We start from the raw sequence: 22,543 nt of genomic DNA, 5'->3' as shown, positions 1-22,543 counted from the left end.
TGTATGTTTATTTATGAGTATGTTAGTTGTTTACAGGACAATCGGGGAGCTGTTAGAGAAATTTGTTTATGAATATGAAGTTTACATTTTGCTTACAGAGCATTGTGAAGCTTTCCTAGACATGGCGTTTGTTTGTTGTTGGGAGGGCATACAGGGCATGTTGAAGCTTTGCTAGATGTAAAGTTTGTTTGTTTGTTTATTGTTTTGTTTGTTGTTTACAGGGCATACAGGGCATCTTGAAGCTTTGCTAGTGAAGTTTGCTGATGGAGGTGTGAAGAAGAAGAACCCATACCAACAGGAGAGGAGGGGATGGGGAACAGATGATGTGAGTGGGGGAGGGAGGGATGGAGGGAGGGAAGGATAGAGAGAGGAATGGAGAGAGGGAGGGAGAGAGAGGAAGGGAGGAAGGGAGAGAGCGGGATGGAGGGAAGAAGGGATTGAAGGAAGGATCGAGGATGGGAGAAAGGATGAAAGGAGGGAGAGGACAAGGGAGGGAAGGAAGAAATGAATGATGGAAGGATAGAGGAAGGGCAGTAGGAAACAAAGTAATGCCGACGTTAAGAGACGCAATTGATAATTATCATGATATTGAGTCAGATGTACTCATGTATTTCAAGTAAAACCTCCATTGAAATCAGGTTTTATGTTGATGCATCTTTAAAGTAACACGTTTTACGTCTGTTTTCAGGCGGTGCACCTCCAATATGACCCCAGCTTGCCGAACGGGTGAGTTCAAACTTAAGGCTACCTTCAAGTTCATCTTAGTAGCGTTAGTTCACCTTTATCCGCTGGGTAACCTACATCCGTTGTATTTTAAGACTAGGGATTTAGGGACATAAAGCCGAATAACAGAATGAAGAAAAACTTTTAATTACTACTACAAAGTGTTAAATAAGAAAGTTACAAAGAAAGTGATATCAAACAGGTACAAGTTTATCTCACATAAGAGCTATTCTTCCACTGGTTGTGACAGAGAAGACAGATGCCATATACAGTATTTACAGGTCCATTGTACTGGGGAAATTTTGCTATGCAACCCTTTCCGATAGCACGCATGTCGGGTGAGCGACACAGCTGGGATTTAAACTCAATGGCTTCTTGGTCCAGAAACAGAGCTGCTGACCTCTGTAAATAATTTCATCAGGTTGGTAGATCATAAGATATAGGATGACTCTGGTAATCCTTGGCAGACCGTTGTAAAGTTGTGTGTTGGTGGTATGACTCTTCCAGTCAACATTCAAGGTGTCACGAAGGAGCCGGGTATAGTTCCCGCCACTGTACTACGCAAGTGTTTTATGTTGTTGCGTGTTGTGTTTCAGCCTGGCCCCCACCCCCCGGGTGTGTTTAATGTTAACTGTTGCGTGTTGTGTTTCAGCCTGGCCCCCACCCCCCGGGTGATGCACCATCCAGTCATCCCAGCATCTCCCTACAGTCCCATGAGCAACACACCGTCTTATAGCACAGTGAGTATCTATATCTGTATCTATATAGCCAGTATAACCGCCCTTCGGCGTAACACACCAGCTTCTGTATCTATATAGCCGGTATAACCGCCCTTCGGCGTAACACACCAGCTTCTGTATCTATATAGCCGGTATAACCGCCCTTCGGCGTAACACACCAGCTTCTGTATCTATATAGCCGGTATAACCGCCCTTCGGCGTAACACACCAGCTTCTGTATCTATATAGCCGGCAGCGTTCCCGCCAGGTTCTTGAAAGTATGCGTCCAAATATTTGGGAGGGGCGTAATGAGCGCCGGCGGCGCGAGACGAGCGCCGCAGGCGCTCGCATTCTAGGGGGGTCCGGGGGCATGCTCCCCCGGGAAAATTTTGATTTTCAAACCCTCTAGAACACAATTTCCTGCAATTTGAGTGGATAATCATGCACTTGAGATTGGATGATGGTTGCCTCTTTTACTCCCATTTTCAGTTATCGACGACCACCCTCTTCATCAAAATACGTTATATTAAAAAAACTATAAGCACAGGGAATCACCCTCCGTGTCGTCCGTGATCTGGCCCGGGTTTTATTTGTCCAGACATGTCTACATGAAAATTTTGTATTTTTGATGCTTCGAAACAGGGCTCTAGCCAGTTCGTCAGCCCACGGAAAAATTATGCCAATTTTTTTCCGTCATTAAATAAAAAAATGTCTACCTCATGCGATCGATGTTGCGCCCTCCCGCATCAAATAGTTTTCCGAGACGATAAAATAACGGCGCCGTGTTTTTTTCTATTTTGCCCGATGATTTTACTCATTGACAAATTTTTCGAATCGGTGGGGTTTTACAAGGCCTTGCCGTCATTTTCCACGAGCGTGCGTTTGTTTCCTGCGACCTCAGGTAACCCCGTTTTCGGCGTGAAATCTTTGGCTGGATTTCTTTTTAAATAGACCAAGAACGTTATACATTACTCGAAGGAGGACGATCTGCTGCCTCTTTGGCAGTGATCAGTGCCGGTGTAGCCTTGAAGCAGTAGCCAGAAAGACGTCCCAACGTGCTGGGCGCTGCGATCGACGGTCCGTCTGGGGAGGGGGGCGTGCCGCGCCATGTGCCACGGAGGCCAACGCTAGTGCACAGCCGACTCGATCGACGCTTGAAAACAATATTGCGGCCCCTTTTCTGCCGCAAATTTTGTCTTTTTGAAACAAAAGAAATTTTGTAAATAAGAAATAAAATGTATAGTTTTGGATTCTTCACTTCTTTACCGTGCACCGTTTTTTAAAACTTGGATAAATGGGGAAACTTTGATAGTAAATTGTTAGCAGCTAGGGAAGAAACTCAAGTTGCCAGACGACACGGGCGGCTACCAACGTCACGTGCGCTAATACTTGGTAACTTATGTCTTTTTTTCCTCCCGGTGACCAATGACAGAGTGTAACATTACATTTATCAAACGCTGATTGGTTATTAAGATGATTGGATTTGGACCTGGTGGCCAATCTTGACTGCTTGGCGCCGGCGGCCTGTTGTCAAAGATACCGACTGCCAATCAACTGCCCACAGCGTGAGAACTTTTGTTGAGATGTGCAACACTCGCGCAGAACAGTTTGTTTGTTCAATACTAGTATTACCCACAAATCTTTAACAAATACGTGAAAATGAGGACAAGTTAGTATCATGTTAATATCAGAATATAAAAGCTGCATAAGATTTCTTTGAGTGTTAAAGAATGCTGACTGCCAGATGTATTTCACGGACTAAAATTACATTGCGCAACGAACAGCTCAGACTGGCGCGTGGCTGGGTGTGTGGTACATGGGTCCGCTAGTTGTAAAACGTGCCGCGCTCCGCCCCATGCCCAGACTACTGGGATGACCGGAAAGTGAAGAATTTGAAGTATAAATTGTACAGGTAGGATTCCTTCTTATAAAGACAGATTTTTTAAAAAGATTCCAGATACATTTTGTACACTGGTGGTACAGGTCAGCCTTTCTTTCAGATTTTTTTATGGACGCATTCAGCCGAGCCGAGTGCGTCTTTCCAGAAAAAAATGCGTCCAAAGACGTAAAGACGTATGCCTGGCGGGAACGCTGATAGCCGGTATAACCGCCCTTCGGTGTAACACACCAGCTTCTGTATCTGTATCTATATAGCCGGTATAACCGCCCTTCGGTGTAACACACCAGCATCTGTATCTATATAGCCGGTATAACCGCCCTTCGGTGTAACACACCAGCTTCTGTATCTGTATCTATATAGCCGGTATAACCGCCATTCGGTGTAACACACCAGCTTCTGTATCTATATAGCCGGTATAACCGCCCTTCGGTGTAACACACCAGCTTCTGTATCTGTATCTATATAGCCCGTATAACCGCCCTTCGGCGTAACACACCAGCTTCTGTATCTGTATCTATATAGCTGGTATAACCACCCTACGGTGTAACACACCAGCTTCTGTATCTGTATAGCCAGTATAACCGCCCTATGGTGCAGTGCTGTCTCCAGGACCCGTCCCTCCGTCCCTGGACGGAAATTTACTTGTTGGGACGGAAAAAAATTTCAACCATTCCGTCCCAAAAAAATCATAATTTCATCATTTTCATGACATAAAAATGCAGTTTCGTAAGCTTAAAATGGCAGATTCAATAACTAAAATAGCCTTCCGAACCAAATCGGCAGTGTGCTATTCGCGTGGCGCAAAAGAAGGCGGGGCTGCGGCGTTATCTCACCTTACCACTGTGCCTTACCACAGTTGTGGCTCTTTAGGCTAAAGTCCCAATGTCGACTAGCACCACAGTCCAAACATAAACTACGGGTGAGACCGGGACTCTTGAACTGATGATGTGGCGAACACGCGGTGTAGGCCTGTTCTTTTCATAAACATTTTCCAGACACGCCCTACTGGCGAAAGTTCGGGGTTTGGCAGAAATCAGCTTCTTTTCGTACATAGGCCGCCCGAGATGTGGGCGGAGAACGCATCCCGCCCAATTTGTTTCCATATAGTAAAAGATGTGTGTGTACTGGTGTATGAACAAGCATGACAAGAAAACATCTGTAATGATCGATATCACTTTTTTTCTATGTTTTATTTTGCAATGCCGATCGGAATCACGAGGCCCTTGTACGTTTTCAAATCAACATTAACGGCAAACTGTACTTCATTATGAACCTGACACGGCAGTTCAGAAATTATCTTTCTTTACTCGGCCGTCGTGTGTGTATCGGTGGCCTCAGTAAACCGTCACACTTGTGATCTCCATAGTTCTACAACCATCAACAAAGGAGGTTTTCCCCCTGGTGCAAACTGTCAACAGACGGTAAACATCATATTCTCACCGTCTACGTCTACGATGTGACGAAGCCACGGCCGGTTTTTGCGCCATTTATCTTCAAAAGCACGTTTTTGTTTGGAGTTGGGACCGAGTTCGCAGCGCCGTGTTCGTAAAGTTCTGCGTTTCATCGTGATTGACATGATGTTACCGCTTTGTCCACGCCGCTGCTGCCTGTGATTGGTGGGAAGTTGATTGAATTTGCAGAATTATGACGCACGCCCTGTCGCAGGCGCTACTTCAAAAGGCTGCCGCCGATGCTGCTACCATAGTAAGAACATGTCTAGCCGCGTTTTCCAACTCGCTGCTGTTACAGCTTACATACATATTTTTCGAGGGAATGTAAACCTGTTTTCACGGGAAAATATCAGGAATCGATCTTGTATATTTTTTGCCGATCTTCCACTAAAATTATACGGGAGTAGCCCGCGACGGTATTCTTACCCAGCGCTGTGAACATGATCGCTGTTGGAAGTTTTCCACCGATCTGCAAATCTGTACCCTTTGGACGGTGCTGGACGACGAGCAGAAAGGTGTTCAATTTTATCGAGAAATGCACATTCCTTTCAATACGATCTTACGATATCTTACAAGCTGAAATGCGTCAATGGACCTCGGCCAATAATGCCAACACCCGCGGCGTTATCCAGCCCTAGAGCTATTCACAAATTATCAACAAATACGTGAAAATGACGACGAAAAAGTATCATGCAAAGTTCAGAGTGTATACGCAACACTGCTTAACAAACAAAATATTTCGTCAGCGAAATGCCCGACCAAGAGGCGGGCAGTCGGAACAAAGCCTTTTGTTTCGAGATCGTGGGGTGTCGGTAGTCCTACTTTACGAAATGAAATTTTGCCTCTAAAAATACGTGAAATAGCGTTTTAGAGGGTTTGAATTTTCAAATTTTCCCGGGGGAGCATGCCCCCGGACCCCCCTAGTTTGGCAAGCGCCTGCGGCGCTCGCGTCGGGCCTTCGGCCCGATCCCCCCCACCCCAATGTTAGGGACGGAAATAAATTTAAAGCTGGAGGCAGCACTGCTACGGTGTAACACACCAGCTTCTGTATCTGAATCTAGTATATAGCCGGTATAACCACCCTTTGGTGTAACACACCAGCTTCTGTATCTGTATCTATATAGCCGGTATAACCCCCCCTTCGGCGTAACACACCAGCTTCTGTATCTGTATCTATATAGCCGGTATAACCACCCTTCGGCGTAACACACCAGCTTCTGTATCTGTATCTATATAGCCGGTATAACCCCCCCTTCGGCGTAACACACCAGCTTCTGTATCTGTATCTATATAGCCGGTATAACCCCCCCTTCGGCGTAACACACCAGCTTCTGTATCTGTGTCTATATAGCCGGTATAACCGCCCTTCGGCGTAACACACCAGCTTCTGTATCTGTATCTATATAGCCGGTATAACCGCCCTTCGGCGTAACACACCAGCTTCTGTATCTGTATCTATATAGCCGGTATAACCGCCCTTCGGCGTAACACACCAGCTTTGCAGGTACGCGGCACGGCAAAGGAGAAAAACAGACCACAAATATGCTTCCCTTCCTTAAGAAAAACAATTTATTGCTGTTTTTGAACATCGTCTTTCTGTTTCTCCTCAGGTTCAAACCACCTGGATCCAGCCCCACCCACATTATGTCATGCAGCCGCACATGGGATCCGTAAGTCTGCTTACTTGTACTTGTTTATCACTAAGTCCTGATAAATATCAATAGGCAAGACGTTTACATGGGATCCGTAAGTCCTTTTCTCTATCTTCAGAATAACCTCACAGACCTGAGCTAGAAAAGATGTTTATCAATTTTGCAAAAGATTTGCGACCCTGTATTTGTCAATGAAGGTTAGACATCCAGGTATCAAGATTTGCCAAAAGCAGTTACACAGGCAACTAGAGTTCCCAAATCATATCCAGTTCCTTGAGTGGCTGCTTTTTGGTGACCCTGTATGTGGATTACATGGTCAGGAGTTTGAAACCTACGTGTAGCACACCTAGTAAAATATGAACTTTTTGATGAGCTACGTGATCAAGGTACATTCATCGGTTCCATTGTCTCCTTGTTCCTCCACAAGCACACTCTGGAATGCACCCAGGTGTGGTGCTGTAGCTGCAGAATTTACCTGTAGCACTCACCTGTAGCACCTGTACACTCACCTGTAGCACCTGTACACTCACCTGTAGCACCTGTACACTCACCTGTAGCACCTGTACACTCACCTGTAGCACCTGTACACTCACCTGTAGCACCTGTACACTCACCTGTAGCACCTGCACACACACACCTGTAGCACCTGTATACTCACCTGTACACCTGTCACACCTGTAGTTTTGTTGTTCCAGGCGAGAATGATGACCACAGACTCGGGGATGCACATGCACCCAGGTGTCGTGCCGCAGCTGCAGAATTTACCTGTACACACACCTGTAGCACCTGTACACACACCTGTGCACCTGTATACTCACCTGTTCACCTGTCACACCTGTAGTTTTGTTGTTCCAGGCGAGTATGATGACCACAGACTCGGGAATTCACATGCACCCAGGTGTGGTGCCGCAGCTGCAGAATTTACCTGTAGCACACCTGTATACACCTGTAACACCTGTACACACACCTGTACACCTGTCACACCTGTATACTCACCTGTACACCTGTCACACCTGTAGTTTTGTTGTTCCAGGCGAGTATGATGACCACAGACTCTGGGATGCACATGCACCCAGGTGTGGTGCCACAGCTGCAGAATTTACCTGTACACACCTGTAGCACCTGTACACACACCTGTATACTCACCTGTACACCTGTCACACCTGTAGTTTTGTTGTTCCAGGCGAGTATGATGACCACAGACTCTGGGATGCACATGCACCCAGGTGTGGTGCCAGGGCTGGCCAATCAGATGAATCAGCTCTCCCTTTCCGGACAATCGGTAGGCGAAGAACTGTAGTAACGTTTCAGTAATGTGTCAGTCTGATACTGTTACAGTGTACATTTAGTAACGTTTCAGTAGTCTGTCAATCTGTTACTGTTACAGTGTAGTTGTAATAATGTTTCAGTAATTTCAGTCTTTAACTGTTACAGTGTAGTTGTAGTAATGTTTCAGTAATTTTGGTCTTTAACTGTTAGTGTAGTTGTAGTATTGTTTCAGTAGTCTATCAGTCTGTTACTGTTTTGAATGTTACTGTAAGCTACATTGATATTACAGCAAGTTTCTTACTCCATTTTTGAACAATTGGTAGGCAAAGAACTTTAGATAATTAGTAACATTACAGTCATCTATTACTGTTACAGTGTAGTTGTAGTAACATTACAGTAATGTGTCAGTCTTACTGTTTGAATGTTACTCTAAGTAACAGTGATATTACAACAAGTCTCTTACTCCATTTCTGAATAATCGGTAGGCAAAGAACTGTAGATGTAGTAATGTTACAGTAATCTGTTACTGTTACTGGTACAGTGTAGAGGTAGTAATGATACAGCCATGTATCAGTCTGTTACTGTTACAGTGTAGTTGTAGTATTTAACATCACAGTAACGTGTCAGTCTGTTACTGTTTCAATTTTGACGAATACAATGACATTACAGTAAGTCCTTTATTGTAGCAAAACCTGTTTTTAGAAACAAAGAACATAGGTTATCTCACAGATGAAGGTGAACTAGTTTTACAGTAAATTGTATTTTAAATGTCAAATAGTCCTTTAAAAATTGTTCTGTATCTTTGGACAATTGTTAGGAGACAACACATACAAAATGTACACATTGTACCAATAATAACAGTAATATGAAATCTAAAATCTTTGTTTAAAGAACACTTGCAGATAGATGTGCAAAAGTTAGGGGTAACGATTCGTTCAGTGTAATATAACCAGCTGCTGCCGCGCCGCGTGCCTGCGAAGCTGGTTTGTTACGCCGAACGGCGGTTATACCGGCTATATAGATACAGATACAGTTTAAAATTACTGTTGAAATATGTTTGATGGAATACACTTGAAGCTTAGAGAAAACCGTGAGAAGTCAGCCTTTCATTGCAATGTTTGATTAATGGTAAATTCTGTACTTATTAAGATGTTCACCATTGAAAGAGGATGTGCAGTTTCATGAATGTAAAGGAGCTAGGCAAATACAATTAAGCATTAATTTCTAAAAGTTAAGGTTCAATATAGAGGCTCCATTTGAAAACATTTAGATGAATTAAGGAATAAGCTATACCGGTCTATGATAAGGATATGGTGGTCTTAAAGCCTGTTATATATTAGCGGCAATAGGTGATTGGTAGGGCTGGGTATCGGTACAGCGTACCGGTACAAAACCGGTTTTTCTTATTGGACCGGTCCAGAAAAAACGGACCTGAAAAAAATAGGTGGACTGGATGTTGGACCGATTAGAATATCAACAGATAATTTTATCAGGCATTCACACGTTTTGGCGCTTGCAGGTGGAAGAAAAATAACAAGAGTGAAGTAGAGTAAAGCTTATAGTAATTTCTGCCAAGTTTTACAGCCAATCGTACAGGTGCAGTTAGCGTTGTAGAATTTGAAAACGCCAGTGTAAGTCTAAAACTCCACCAAACAGATTTCTTTGTAGTTTAATGGACCATTGGTATGAGTCATACTGAATCAGGTCCAGGTTCAGGTCCAGACCTGAACCTGATCCTCTGGACCTGAACCGAACCTGGACCTGAATTTTCTGTACCGGTACCCAGCCCTAGTGATTGGTACTTGTAGTGTATAATGTGGGTATATAAGGTTGTCATTGTTGTTCATCTATATTAAAGATATGTTAGATTCTTGTTTAGTTACTACTAAGTTTTATCTTTTTGGTCAGGACAGTGTTAGAAATTAGAACTTGTTTGTTATGAGTAAGTGGGTTTAATACTTAGTTAGCATTTGTATAGGTTACTGTAGGTGATTTATTTCTTTAATGCAAGGTTTTTTATATGGATGTAGGGGATATTTTTTGTTTGTGATAGGCTAAGGGTAAGTAGAATAGGGTGTGGACAGTGCAAGTTAAGGTATAATAAGATCGTGTATGTCTTGTTGTACAGTATCTTATGTTATGTGGAAAGAAGTTTATATTAAACTATTTTGAAAGGAAGCTACCGTTGACAACCTTAATGGTATGAACAGGAATGATCGTAATAAATTTGGAGAAATGTTCTAACAACAGAATTGTCACATTTTACTTATTACTCATGTCTGTAGTTAAACCGTTATGTTTTAGATATTTTATAGGAAATCCATCCCTTGTTGATCAGGAAAAGTTGTTGACACTTTGTATTCCAAACTTTTGATATGGCTTAAATCGGTGTGGACTTGGTGCTTCTGTTGGTGTTAGTCAATTTGGCAAAGTTACTTTCGGGCCCGGCTACATCTGTCGTATGATTGTCGTACGGTCGCTAACGGAGGGCATTTTGAGGACAGTCACGCTTGTCTCTTGGAAAAAGCCGCCAGATACTTGTTTGCAGCTGTTTCTATCGCAGCCGGCTTGAAAAATTTTCAGCACCAAAATTGTACGACGACGTACAACAAGTGTGACCATGCCCTCAGGTCAGGTTTGGTAACGGAAAGCGGTTGAACTCCGAGGGAAGCGAAAGTGACTTAAAGAAAATAAAGTTCTGCCCACGGCAGCGGAGGTAGGACTCGACCCTGAACGTAACGGTGGCGGGATGGAATCTACCACTCTGCATGGCGGGGGAGGATTGGTCCGTTTTATTCTCAAGACTATAATTCATATTGTCCTATAAGGTTTATTCCTGCATGTGTCTCCACTGCTGTATCTGTAACATCGACTCTTATAACTCTGCCAGTACCGTAAGGAGCACTCTCACCGCACTTGCGTCTAGCTTGCGTCACTGCGGGGTTCGTTCACTGTTTCGTTATTTTCTCTGATTTTTTATAATCTAGATATTACATAATATGTAAAAGTATGACTTAGAAGATGACAAAATACACAAAAAGTAAGAAAATTCGCTACCTCTAAAATTTGTTTAGTATCTTTTGAACCCTGCAGTGACGCAAGTGTGACAAAAGTGCAGTGAGAGTGCACCTTAAGAGCATCACCTTTAAGAAACTGTGACTTTGATTTTTGAGATCTACTTAAGGGGGTATCTCATTGGACTGAGGTACATTTGTGGCATCGCATTGATCTAAATTCCATTTGCCTTGACCTTGCAATGGGAATATCGTGCAAAATGTACAAGTATGACTGAAATGACAATCATACAAAGATTTGTTTCTATCGATGAATTTTGTTGAACGCTGTGTCAAATCGCCCGGCCGCAGTGCCACTGCCAATGTACCACATCTTCAGTGAGATGCTTCCTTAATGCACATTCAGTGATGTTGAGACATTGTTCAGAATTAAACGTTAGTTCACCTTTATCCGCGGGGTAACCTATATCCGTTGTGTTGCTAAACAGGATATCCAGGGATATCAAGTCGACGGACATAGTTTCAAATTGCACTATTTTCAAAATATTGCAGTTTGAAACCACCATCTGTCGACTTGATATCCCTAAATATATCGTTCTTAAAAAGAACGGATAAAGGTTACCCCATGGATAAAGGTTGACTAGGCCTCAATAACACCAATTTTTACAATATTGTATAATGTAGAGTGTATAATGTAGAGTGTGTTGATGTTATGCCATCTTGTATAACTGCAACCATTCAGCATAACATAAACAGCTACTGAGGTGGTGCCTGGTACAATCACTTGTCCTATGACGCCAATGTACCTTCAGTTTTGTCTGCTCACTTGTGTCTTTGTTTTAGGCATTGAAAGTGTTGAAAAGTCTGATATTTAAGAAATAGAAAATTGTATATGTGTAAGATATTATGTTAGCCATGTTGGTACATGTATGTGACGTGGAATTGTTTGGAAGTATTTCTGCATCTTTCCAAATCTTATGTGATCAGGGTACACTTGACCAGCAGTGTAGTTCTGTCATCCACATTGAGAATTCCTCAAAACACGAAAATGGGTCTCACATGAGAGTTTTTTGTCCAGTGGGTCTCAAATGAGAGTTTTTTGTCCAGTGGGTCTCACATGGGAGTATTTTGTCCAGTGGTCTCACGTGTGTGTTTTTCCCATGTTCCCCTGCAGTACATCCCAGGCACGGCCGGTGTGCACAACCCCTACGTGCATCATTACCCACAACCCTCGGGAGTCATGCAGACTGTTCCAGTAGAGGTCAGTACTTTCACCTTTCTTTCAAGGTCATTGCAACTCATGGTACGAAGAGAAGCAGATGATACAATGACAAGTAAATACTGTAAATGCAGAAATGTTTGCGGTTGTTTTATGTTCGCAGTTTTCGCAGTGGCCACTTCACCGCGAACTTAAAACCACATTTATCCATCATAGTTTTTTACTACAGTCTAGCGCTACCACGAACTTAAAACCTGGACCACGCAAAGTCCATTTTTGCGCTAACGCAAAATTAAATCCCTGCGACCTTAAATGCATTTACAGTAACATGCTCATTCATTACTGCTTTATATTCTTTTGCTCTGTTTCTTTGCTCTTATTTCTGTCTTTCCCGTTTTCCATTTCTCTTTCTTGTGTTTTTCCGCTCTTGTTCTGTGCCCCCCTCCCGCAGCCCATGTTGCAGGACAACAGGGCGTCGTCAGTACAGTGGGGCCAAGGCCACAGACTCCTCGTCAGTTCTGCTCTCTTCTTTCTCTCTGTTTTGTCTTTTCTTAATCTTTAAATCTTCTTATGACTTAACACAACGGCTCTGTACTTGATAAGTAAAAGCTTCATGAGGAACTGACAGCCTGCAAATGTGAAGTTTGATAGATATCAACTGTTTGCCTCAACAAAACCAACACATAATTTGATTGGTGTTTGGTACTCCAAAAATGGTATGGCAATGATGGTGATGATGATGTGCCTGTTGATGATGATGATGAGATTGATGATGGTGACAATAATGTGCATGGTGATGAAGATGCTAATGATGATGTGCCTGATGATGATGGTGATGTTTTGACTGATGATAATGATAATGAAGATGATGATGTGCCTGATGATGATGGTGATGAAGATGATGATGATGTTGTTTTGCCTGATGATAATTATGATGTTAGGATGGTGATGATGATTTTGATAAGATTGTGATGATGATTATCATCATGTGCCTGATGATGATGATGATGATGATGATGATGATGAAGTTGCTGTCCCCCTGTAGGACCAGTCCCAGCAGCAGCAGGGTCAGCAGGTTGGGGTGGCGGACGACCACACCCAACACTACTCCTTCCAGCAGGGCAAGTGAGACATTAAGGTAAGATCTTAAGTCTTAAACATATTCCTTCAGTAGTTCTTATACTTCGATGTAGGTTAGACATCCAGGTAATAAGATACACCAAAAAGTAGTTACTCAAGCAACTGGATATGGTTTTGGAAACTGACCAGTGTCACTGACGAAGGATAGTGGATTCTATCCGAAACGTCTGGCCGTTTCCAAAACCATATCCAGTTGCTTGAGTAACTACTTTTTGGTAGTTCTTATGCTGTTAACAGTCGTAAGACCTTATCCATGGTCAACAAACAAAGCCCAACACTACTCTCTCCAGCAGGGCAAGTGAGACATTAAGGTAAAATCTTAAACTTAAACATATTCCTTCAGTAGTTCTTATACTGTTTACAGTCGTTAGTCTTAAACATAGTCCTTCAGTAGTTCTTTTACTGTTAACAGTCCAGGGCTCGAAATACCACCTGCATATGCAGGTAAGTGTAGGTAAAATTTGAGCTGTGCAGGTATTTCTAGTGTCTACCTGCACCTAACCTGCACTGGTCCATATACTGGGATTTATACATAAAGGTAAGTGTGTATGGATTGTTATTAGCTGCATTGACTGTTACCTGATTCCTGAACAATTTTAGTATGATCCATACTTCTTAAATTCAGAGTGGTGCAGGTAAAATTTGTCTGGTGCAGGTAATTTTCAATGTTACCTGCACCAGTGCAGGTATGCAGAAAAAAGGATTTCGAGCCCTGCAGTCGTAAGACCTTATCCATGGTCAACAATCAACACTACTCCTCGCAAATCTCTTTATCTTAAACATTCATTTAAGCTTCAGTTGTTCCTATATACTGTTCATAGTTCTAATACCTTATGCATGGTCAACAAACTGTGACGCACTACGTCGATGTAGGTTAGACATCCAGGTAATAAGACACGCCAAAGAGTAGTTACTCAGTAAAGCAACTGGATATGGTTTTGGAAACGGTCAGACCTTACAACTACTATCTATTAGTTTTCGTCAATGACACTGAAGAAATCTTGTTGGAAAGATTTTTTATATCCCAGCTGTGAATTGATATGTAAAAGTGATCTAGTTGGCAAACAGGTTTATCCTAACATGACGCATTGCTTTATACCTGAACTACTATTGGGGATGGGTTGTGCATAAAAACTGTGTACTGAGACCTTGAAAAGAATTTATTTTATATTTTCTGCATTTGTATATACAGTGTAGATTAGTTAATGTTTAAGTGGAGGAGGGCACTGTACAAGCCAGCTAGGCTTCTTCCCTCCAGCACCTTTATTTACTTTCTATACTTAATTGTTATTGTTTTTTATATGTGAGAAATGAATGAACAAACAAAAAAAACAAGTCCACCCCCCTCCCCCTCTAACCCTCCTGTCCTTGTTCCTTCCAGAAGCTCTGCTGTAATCTTACAGTAGCGGAGAAGACGAGACAAGAAAGTAACCTCAAGCCTTGACGGACTCCAGACGTGTACAGTACGGATCTTAAACACGGGCTCGTCTTAGACACGGAAGACGTCGTAGTAGATCTACTAGTTAGAAGAGACAGGAAAATTCAAGTTTTGTTTCCGTTCCGCTAGGTTCCTTTTGATAAGACCGAGAAATACTATTTTTTGTAAGAAGATGAAGACCGAGGCTTCACGCTAGCGACAACAAGAGTAGCGATCAACCATTACCCGACAGATTTCTGAGAAGTTCAAATTAGTTTATTTTGCTACAACAGAGAGCTTATTTTTAAATCCGTCTCATCAGAACTATAACTTAAGAGAAGTTTATGAAGCTGAAGTCGTAAACAGTGTAACATTATAGGAACCAGTGGTGAACCGTGCGCGACCTTTGGTGGTTTGACCCTTGACCTTTGCCCGGTGGCAGAGAAAAGGTCATCACAAGGTCAAGGTCAAGTAGTAACCTTCTGATGTGAAATAGCTTCTTAAGGATGTTCCTCAAGGTTAAGTCTGTAGTTAGTTAAGATTTCTTGTTAAGAGTTGTTCCTTTTTGTCCTCATGAGTTTCTATAGAAGGAGTTACGGTTACTCTAAGACTATGCCATCTCAAGTTACACCTTAAGACAGTCGACGTTGTCGGCGAGGAGTTTTTAGGGATAAAGTAGTGTAAATGTTTTCGCAGTTTTAAAGGAGATTTTTAAATAAGGGCCAAATCATCTCCACACAGTGAGATTTTGAACAGAGATTATGAATTGCTCTTCTAGAGTTTTTTTATAGATGCAGATTTTCTTTTGTTTTCTTTCACTCTTTTTGTCGCTTTCGGCAAAATAGGGTTTTAATTTTCAAAGGTTATTTTGTTTTTAAGGAAGGAGGTGTGGCCAGTTTTCGTTTCTAAAAGTCCTGAGATTCAGTTTTAAATTGTCGTTTATGTTCCAATGTCTTGAGAATTGATTCACGAGTGTGGAGCAATTTTATAAATAAAGTTCAACGTCGAACAAAAATGTGAACTCTTGAGCGAAACCTGGCCGCATCTCTGGGTTAAATTTTAGGTAGAGTTGATAGTTTTTTAGGTTGTACTTGCCCTGAACCTGAGTTGTTAGCGGAGTTGTGTGTGTGTCTGTGCGTGTGCGCCTGTGTGTGAGAGCTGTGACTGTGGTAGAGGGTGTATATTTGCTGTGTGTACAGATTCCCAAGTTTAGCGCCTTAATGTCTCTGCACCTAAGGGTCGTGTTTCGGAAGGAGGTCGGAGCTTGCCTTGTCTTAGTATTCCTCAAGATACCTCAAGAAAGACTTTCTGAATCTTAATTTGCCTTATCTTAGTATTCCTCAAGATTTCTCAAGAAGGACTTTCTGAATCTTAATTTGCCTTATCTTAGAATTCCTCAAGATTTCTCAAGAAAGACTTTCTGAATCTTAATTTGCCTTATCTTAGTATTCCTCAAGATTTCTCAAGAAAGACTTTCTGAATCTTGATTTTCCTTATCTTAGTATTCCCCAAGATACCCCAAGAAAGACTTCCTGAGTCTTGAGGGCCCTGTCTTTGAAGCCTGATATTCTTTAGTTCTGATACTTTCTCAAGAAAGTCATTTTGCAAATTTGAATACACGAAGTTGGAAGCCGGCTTGATTTTGTTGAACGAGCTCCATTTTGCTCTGTGCTGCCCCCTTGTTATTTCTGTCACAAAGTTTTGTTTCGGCAGTTTGAGACTTTGTGAGTCAACGATTCGGAATTTCCTGCAAGTTTTTCAAGTTATAAGGACAAAGTTTGTCCTGAGAAGGAACTCCCCATTGCCCGTATTACGTCTGAGTTGCCAGTAGCGAGAAATCATATCACCCATATTAGAATAGTCCCATTTCAATTGAGGGTTCGGCTAAGGCAAGCTCAATTCTCCTAACCGAACCACACGATCCAGATTCTTTGTTATATCAGCCAACAGGGCCTCCGTAGGTAAAGATGTTAGAAGCCTCAGAGACACACCTGTGACAGCAAGGTCAAAGGTTAGGTCCTTAACCTGTAGCAGAGATCAAAGGTTAGGTCCTTTACCTGTAGCAGGGAGGTCAAGGGTTAGGTCCTTTACCTGTGGCAGGGAGGTCAAAGGTTAGGTCCTTTACCTGTGGCAGGGAGGTCAAAGGTTATGGCCTTTATCTGTGGCAGGGAGGTCAAAGGTTAGGTCCTTTACCTGTGGCAGGGAGGTCAAAGGTTAGGTCCTTTATCTGTGGCAGGGAGGTCAAAGGTTATGCAGAAAGTGTGGATCTAAGGCATGAGCACAGAGTGGGCCACAGCAATGCAATTTCTTGGTTCTTCGATTTTAATTTGCAGACTGAACTTTTAGAAAATTGATAAACAGGCTCCCTATGGTGGTTTCAAAATTGCTACTAAGGAGCCACCAAGTCAGCATACAGGACAGGTGGACTGAATATCTGTTTGAATGTATGGAAACAATTTACCAAAATATGAGCATTTTGGGGTTGATTCTTATTCTATTTTTGTTCTTTTCTTCCTCACAATCAAAAATCTGCAGAAAGTAAATCCGAGAGTCTAGAAACTGCGTTGTGGTGGCCTACCGGTAGTAGATGTAATACACAGTTCGAGTTGTTCCATTCCACACTGTAGGTCGGTGTAAAGTCGTGGTGCGACGATACCTCTTTTTGCAATGTTTGTTGCAGTGAAGGACGATTCCTAAGGAAACTAACAAAAGTGTTACAATTTTGTACAGTCAGCTGGTGCAGTAAGGAACCAATCAGGGAGGCTGATTGGGTCACATGATCACGGAGTACTCAAATTGTTTTTTGCAATGTTCGAAGAGAGATCAAATGTTAATTTATTTCCAGGTAGAAATCGGAGAGTAGGCTTGTTCGCAGATGGAATTTATATGGATGTTGTTGTACAAATGAGAGATGGTGCTGACCGACCGTTAGGAGTCAACCGTAGTTTGTAAGTCTGTAGGTTTAGTAGCACCTTAGCCTTCGCACAGTTGAAAGGAAGAGTTTCAGCCTCACGGAGTGTCACATGGGGTGCAACCGTCGTTTGTTTTCAACGAAAAGCAAAAAGTAGACGCTACTCACAAGTGTGCAACGTTGGGAGCCTGTCCGTAGATTGATTCTGTACATAAAAAGTAAATTTGGGTGGGTGAATCCCCAGAGAGCTGAGCTGCTGTAGACAAGTTTCTTTCTTTTTTTTTCTTTCCCACAAAACTTTCCAAACTCAGTTTTTTTTGCCGAAAAGTGTTACATTCAATTTGAAGTTTCCACACCAACGTGTGATGTAACGGAGCCTGTGATTGGGTGAACAGCCCGTCGCCATGGTGACTCTGTTATGTAACGGAGTCTGTGATTGGGTAGAGTCAGCCCGTAGTCATGGAAACTCAGAGATGACATACCTCCTAACGCTTTGCTCAGGTGTAAAGAAGACGTCCGCCTTGCCGTGTACAAAAGCAAATCTTGAAGAAGTCATGTACAGTGAGTGGGAAGAAGAAGAACACTTAAGAAATCCTTTGTTGGAAGGTTTAAGATGCTTTTTTTTATTACAGATGACTACCTTGTAGACGTAGTGTTGCTTTTCTGGCTTTGAGGGCGACGTTTTGTCTGCACAGTTTGTGCCATCCGGGACGGACGTCGGGAAAAAGAACAGGGTAAAAACGGGCCGGTCGGCTCGGGGTTAGAGGTCAGACAGCGTCAGACATGGAGCTGCAAGTTGCTAGGATACGGAGGGTTGCTAGGATACGGTTGCCAGGATACAGAGGGTTGCCAGGACACCTTGTGCCATCCCAGCTGTTAGGGTATCAGACTGTAGTTCATCCCCAGTGGTCTCCCACAGGCGTTCATAAACCCACGGATATCTTGGCTTTCTGGGAGCCCAATGCCTTTTTTTTATAAAATAAAGACTAAAATGGCCAGTGTTTTCAGAAAATTTAATGAACGCTAACATGGCTGACGTTGTGTAATAGTCTGTGAAGGAAGGCATCACAACTTGGTGTGACTTATTTTGCAATTCATGACAGGTTCACTGTTGCTTTTGACACAAACTTCAGGCACAGTGTTGTGCTGCTACAGCCACCTTCGGGGTGGGGCCTCGGGGAAGGGCGACCAAGGTCAGTGACCGCAAGGGTCAAGATATCTTTGGTCAGGAAATTATTTTTAACATGATCATATTGGGATGTACTAACATATGACTAGAAAGTCAAGATATCTTTGTGTTTATGACTGTTCTCCTTCTGTTTCTTGAAGTCTTGGAATGACAGCTGTTCAGTGGGAGGGGGGCACTGGCGGGTTTTAGTGAGAAAAGGGGTAACCATTGCTGCTTGACAATGCTGAGTGCCTGAGATTCATGGCAAAACACTCGCTTATGTTGTACTAGTCACTGGTGGGAGCCACAGTAGCAAACAGGAGTCTGTTTAGTGATTTTTTGTTACCTGTAGAAGGAGAAGAAACTGTGCAGTGGTATAGGCCATGTCATTGTTTCAAGTGCTCATGCAGTGTGATGCACTTAAGGTAATATGTCAAAGGTCAAGGCCCCTGAGACAATAAACAGGTCTGGACATGTGTTGAGCATGGTCTGAAAACAAGTGTTTGCTAGTTAGGGGCCCTGACCTTTGACCCAGTGCATGTGCATTTGAAACAGTGAGCAGGCTTATTAACATTTCTCAGGTCGGCAACAAGTGCTGAGGTGTGTCGTGTTTCACTTTGTTTCTGTCCACAAAAGTTACATGGCTGCAAAATTCCTCAACTGTTCCAATATTGTTTGTTTTCTTTGCTGTAAAGCCACCCCAATTTGTTTCCTTGGTTCTGGGATTTTTTCGAAGCTAAAAAAAAAACAGAAGGCTTGGAAAAAAGCATGTATCTTACTACATGTTTTGTTTTGTACATGTTTACAAAGGGTGCAGACCTCATACTCATATACTTCAACTTAGTATTTTCCTTTAAAATCCGAGAACCATTGAATACAATTGGTGTGGCTAAATGTAGACATGAAAAGGGCTTAAGTTTGGAAGGAAGGTATTTGAATATAGTGGACGAAAGAGAATTTTTTTAGTATTGAAGCCTTACTTCTATTTCGCTAGTGTCCATAGCAGGTAGTCGTATGGACATGACAACAACACTGCCACGTGAACAATGCTTGTCACTGTTCAAGCCATGCCTAACGACTGCAAGGTCGTTAAACTGATAATGAGGATTCTAGTTTGTCACTTTATGAAATTATGAATCAGCCAGTATGGAGATATTGTTATGAAAGTGCATCTATGTGATGATATGTAACATGACGAAAGTTGATACATTCTTTTCACCGAAAGTGAGGTAAAGTTACAAAATGTTCAAATGAATTTCAGCCTTCGGCATACAGACTTATGATCCACTTATGACATCACATTTCTGTGAGGTCACATGACCCAAGTCATTGGGGAAGTTCATTTGAAGAAGGCAAGAGTGTGCACATTGCCTGCGTTGGAAGGAATGTCTCAACTTTGGTCATGAATGAAAACAAGGATTCCCTGAAGTGCAGTACCGTAAAACTTTTTCAAACTCTCGTTTTTCGTTCGTAGCCGACATCTTGCCACGCGGGGGACATTCCGATTTCCCGCGATTCTCACCTTACAGACTTAAAAACACGTCCTGTCGACTTCTGTTATCACTGCAACTGTAGCCGGGACGGCTGCGGGCGACGATCGCGGCCTCCCTTCTCCCTTACGTTTGTGGCTCTTCTCTGTAAATAGTTCTTAAGAAATTGAACCCTTGGTTAACCCACTCCAAGCCTGTGGTAGATAGGTAGCCTCGGTAGTGACAGTAGCGGTAACAGGTGCGAGTGGGGCCCCTCGGGTGACTGATAGTTAAGAATAGGATCTGCAGTAGTTTTAGCTAAGGTCTAGGGCCAAATGTTTCCTAAAGCAATGAAGAAGTAAAGATTTGGGGCAAAGCTCTGGTGTTGTTGTGCTGTTTTTGTGTCTGACTGCAATTTTGTTACATTTAGGCTACACACGCACACAACACGTACACGACACACACACACACACACACACACACACACACACTCTCTCACACACACACACACACATTTAGGGTCGTGTGGCAAACTTTAGGGTGTTTGGTCCAGAAACTGCAAGTCTTGGGTACGAACCCTGTCATGTTACGGATCCTTTACTCAACTTTCCTCAGGTAAAAGTTGGTGGGAGGAGAGGGATGAGCTCCGCTTCCCACAGGTATATAGGATCATATAGGGGGACCATGATATGAGGAATAGCACGACGTGAAGTTCCTCAAAACACGACAATCGACACGAAACGTGCTATTCTTCAAGCGACGCTATTTTTACACGCCTGTGGTTACCGCCACGATGCAGTAACTCCACACCTGTGCAAAGATAGCGGCGTTTGAGAAATGGCACGTTTCGTGTCCATTGTTGTGTTTTGAGGAACTTCACGTCGTGCTAATCCTCGTTTCGGGAATTTAACCTCCTTGCCCAAACATAGCTCCTTCCCAATACTGTGCCCTAGACATAGTGGACAACAACCCACTGCCCTTAAGGACTTAAAAAGGAACTAACTTTACTGAACCATGAACACAATAATGTAGTATTCTCATAGAACAACGAAGTGTTTAATAATGGCCTTAAAACATCATATTTCACATACTTTCGTACAGTTTCAAGTTGAAACGAACCCTACAAGAATGCTACACTACATATTCCTGAGCACTTGTCCTTGTGTCATTCTTATCCCATGCCAATCAAGAAAAGGGTATCTTCCACAAATTTGCTTTAAACGATTACAAAATTAAAATGTCCCCTAGTCCTGATTGGTAAGTCCAATAGTTGGTTTGGTGGCGTTTGCGTGATACATGCAGGGTTGAAATATCAGCTATTCCTTGTGCCCATTGGTGCCTCTAGTATCAGCTTCTACATCAGGGCGGCTGCTGTAGTGACCGGGTGGGGGATGCTTAGTGCTTGAGGGGTTAAAAGTCTGCTAGTCCTTGTCTTTATCAACTGTCTGTATATGTACATCAACTTTGTGAAGATACTGACTGCTCGGCTGAAGAACTGCCCAAGGCAATGGAGGATGGGGAAGGATGGAGGAAGAGAGTCATGGTCGTCCGTGCAACCGGCACGCCCGGATGATGATGATGAGTCCTTGTCTATGAGTCCGATGGTTCATGAAGCAGGTGATGCTTAGAGAACAAGAAAAAAGTCCACTAGTCCTTGAGGTGACAATTGCAGGGTTGACTGTTGCTAGTCCTTGTCTAGTATGAGTATGATGGCTCATGAGGCCCAAGGGGGAAGTTCACTCTACACTTGGAGAGGGAAACAGGTGATGCTTAGAGAGTTGAAAAGTCCGCTAGTCCTTGAGTGAAGCAGGGTTAATTGCTATTAGTCCTTGTTGCTGTAGTGGCTCAGGTTGGTGGGTTACTAGCCACATGGAGATTTAAACATTGGTGGGGGAGTTTGTACGGCACTTTGATGGTTAAACATGTGACACTTGCAGAGTTAACTGTTGCTAGTCCACGTCTATGAGTCCGATGGTTGGTGAGGGGGAAGTTTACGCAACACCTTGAGGGTTGAACGTTTGACACTTGTAGGATTAACTGCTACTAGTCCTTGTCTATGAGCCCCACGGTGCTTCTTGTGTCGGCATCCGTGTCGGAGGTGCTCTAGTGGCTCAGGTTGGGTGGGGGTTCCTTAGTGATTGCAGGGTTAAAAGTCCGCTAGTCCTTGTCTATGAGCCGGGTGGTTTGTGAGGCCCAAAGGGGAAGTGCTTGGAGCGAAACAGGTGATGCTTAGAGAGTTGAAAAGTTCACTAGTCCTTGTCTATGAGCCCAACAGTGCTCCTTGTGTCGGAGGTGCTGTAGCGGCTGAGGTTGGGTGGGGGTTCCTTAGTGATTGCAGGGTTAAAAGTCCTTGTCTATGAGTCCGATAGTTCGTGAGGCCCAAAGGGGGAGTGCTTGGAGGGAAACAGGTGATGCTTAGAGAGTTGAAAAGTTCACTAGTCCTTGTCTATGAGTCCCACGGTGCTTCTTGTGTCGGCCTCCACATCAGAGT

At 43.0% G+C, this 22,543-nt stretch overlaps 3 protein-coding genes and 1 long non-coding RNA gene across 9 annotated transcripts in view; 2 read left to right on the top strand and 2 right to left on the bottom strand.

The window, feature by feature from the left end:
- The window catches only part of LOC118424805 (RNA-binding motif, single-stranded-interacting protein 1-like), a 133,492-nt gene extending 117,904 nt beyond the window's left edge, over positions 1-15,588 (top strand). For 5 of the 6 annotated variants that reach the window (XM_035833586.1, XM_035833587.1, XM_035833585.1 and 2 more), the window contains 9 exons: positions 222-325; positions 689-726; positions 1,376-1,463; positions 6,404-6,463; positions 7,629-7,727; positions 11,903-11,989; positions 12,399-12,458; positions 12,993-13,085; positions 14,469-15,588. In XM_035833586.1, the coding sequence (XP_035689479.1) occupies positions 222-325; positions 689-726; positions 1,376-1,463; positions 6,404-6,463; positions 7,629-7,727; positions 11,903-11,989; positions 12,399-12,458; positions 12,993-13,076 (620 nt within the window). In that variant the 3' untranslated portion in view covers positions 13,077-13,085; positions 14,469-15,588. The remainder of the gene's footprint in view (positions 1-221; positions 326-688; positions 727-1,375; positions 1,464-6,403; positions 6,464-7,628; positions 7,728-11,902; positions 11,990-12,398; positions 12,459-12,992; positions 13,086-14,468) is intronic. The other variant, XM_035833588.1, reaches the window with a different exon arrangement.
- Positions 1-22,543, bottom strand: part of LOC118424803 (zinc finger protein 665-like) — a 1,044,319-nt gene that overhangs the window by 804,178 nt on the left and 217,598 nt on the right. The window lies entirely within an intron of this gene.
- Positions 1-22,543, bottom strand: part of LOC118424824 (formin-like protein 2) — a 1,075,906-nt gene that overhangs the window by 863,453 nt on the left and 189,910 nt on the right. The window lies entirely within an intron of this gene.
- Positions 15,885-18,392, top strand: LOC118424826. Its single transcript, XR_004832251.1, has 2 exons — positions 15,885-16,620; positions 16,723-18,392. It is a non-coding gene; the product is annotated as an uncharacterized LOC118424826 (long non-coding RNA).

The sequence above is a fragment of the Branchiostoma floridae genome, chromosome 10 (genome assembly GCF_000003815.2).
Source record: "Branchiostoma floridae strain S238N-H82 chromosome 10, Bfl_VNyyK, whole genome shotgun sequence".
NCBI classification, from domain to species: Eukaryota; Metazoa; Chordata; class Leptocardii; order Amphioxiformes; family Branchiostomatidae; genus Branchiostoma; species Branchiostoma floridae.
This window is presented reverse-complemented; position numbering and strand designations above follow the sequence as displayed.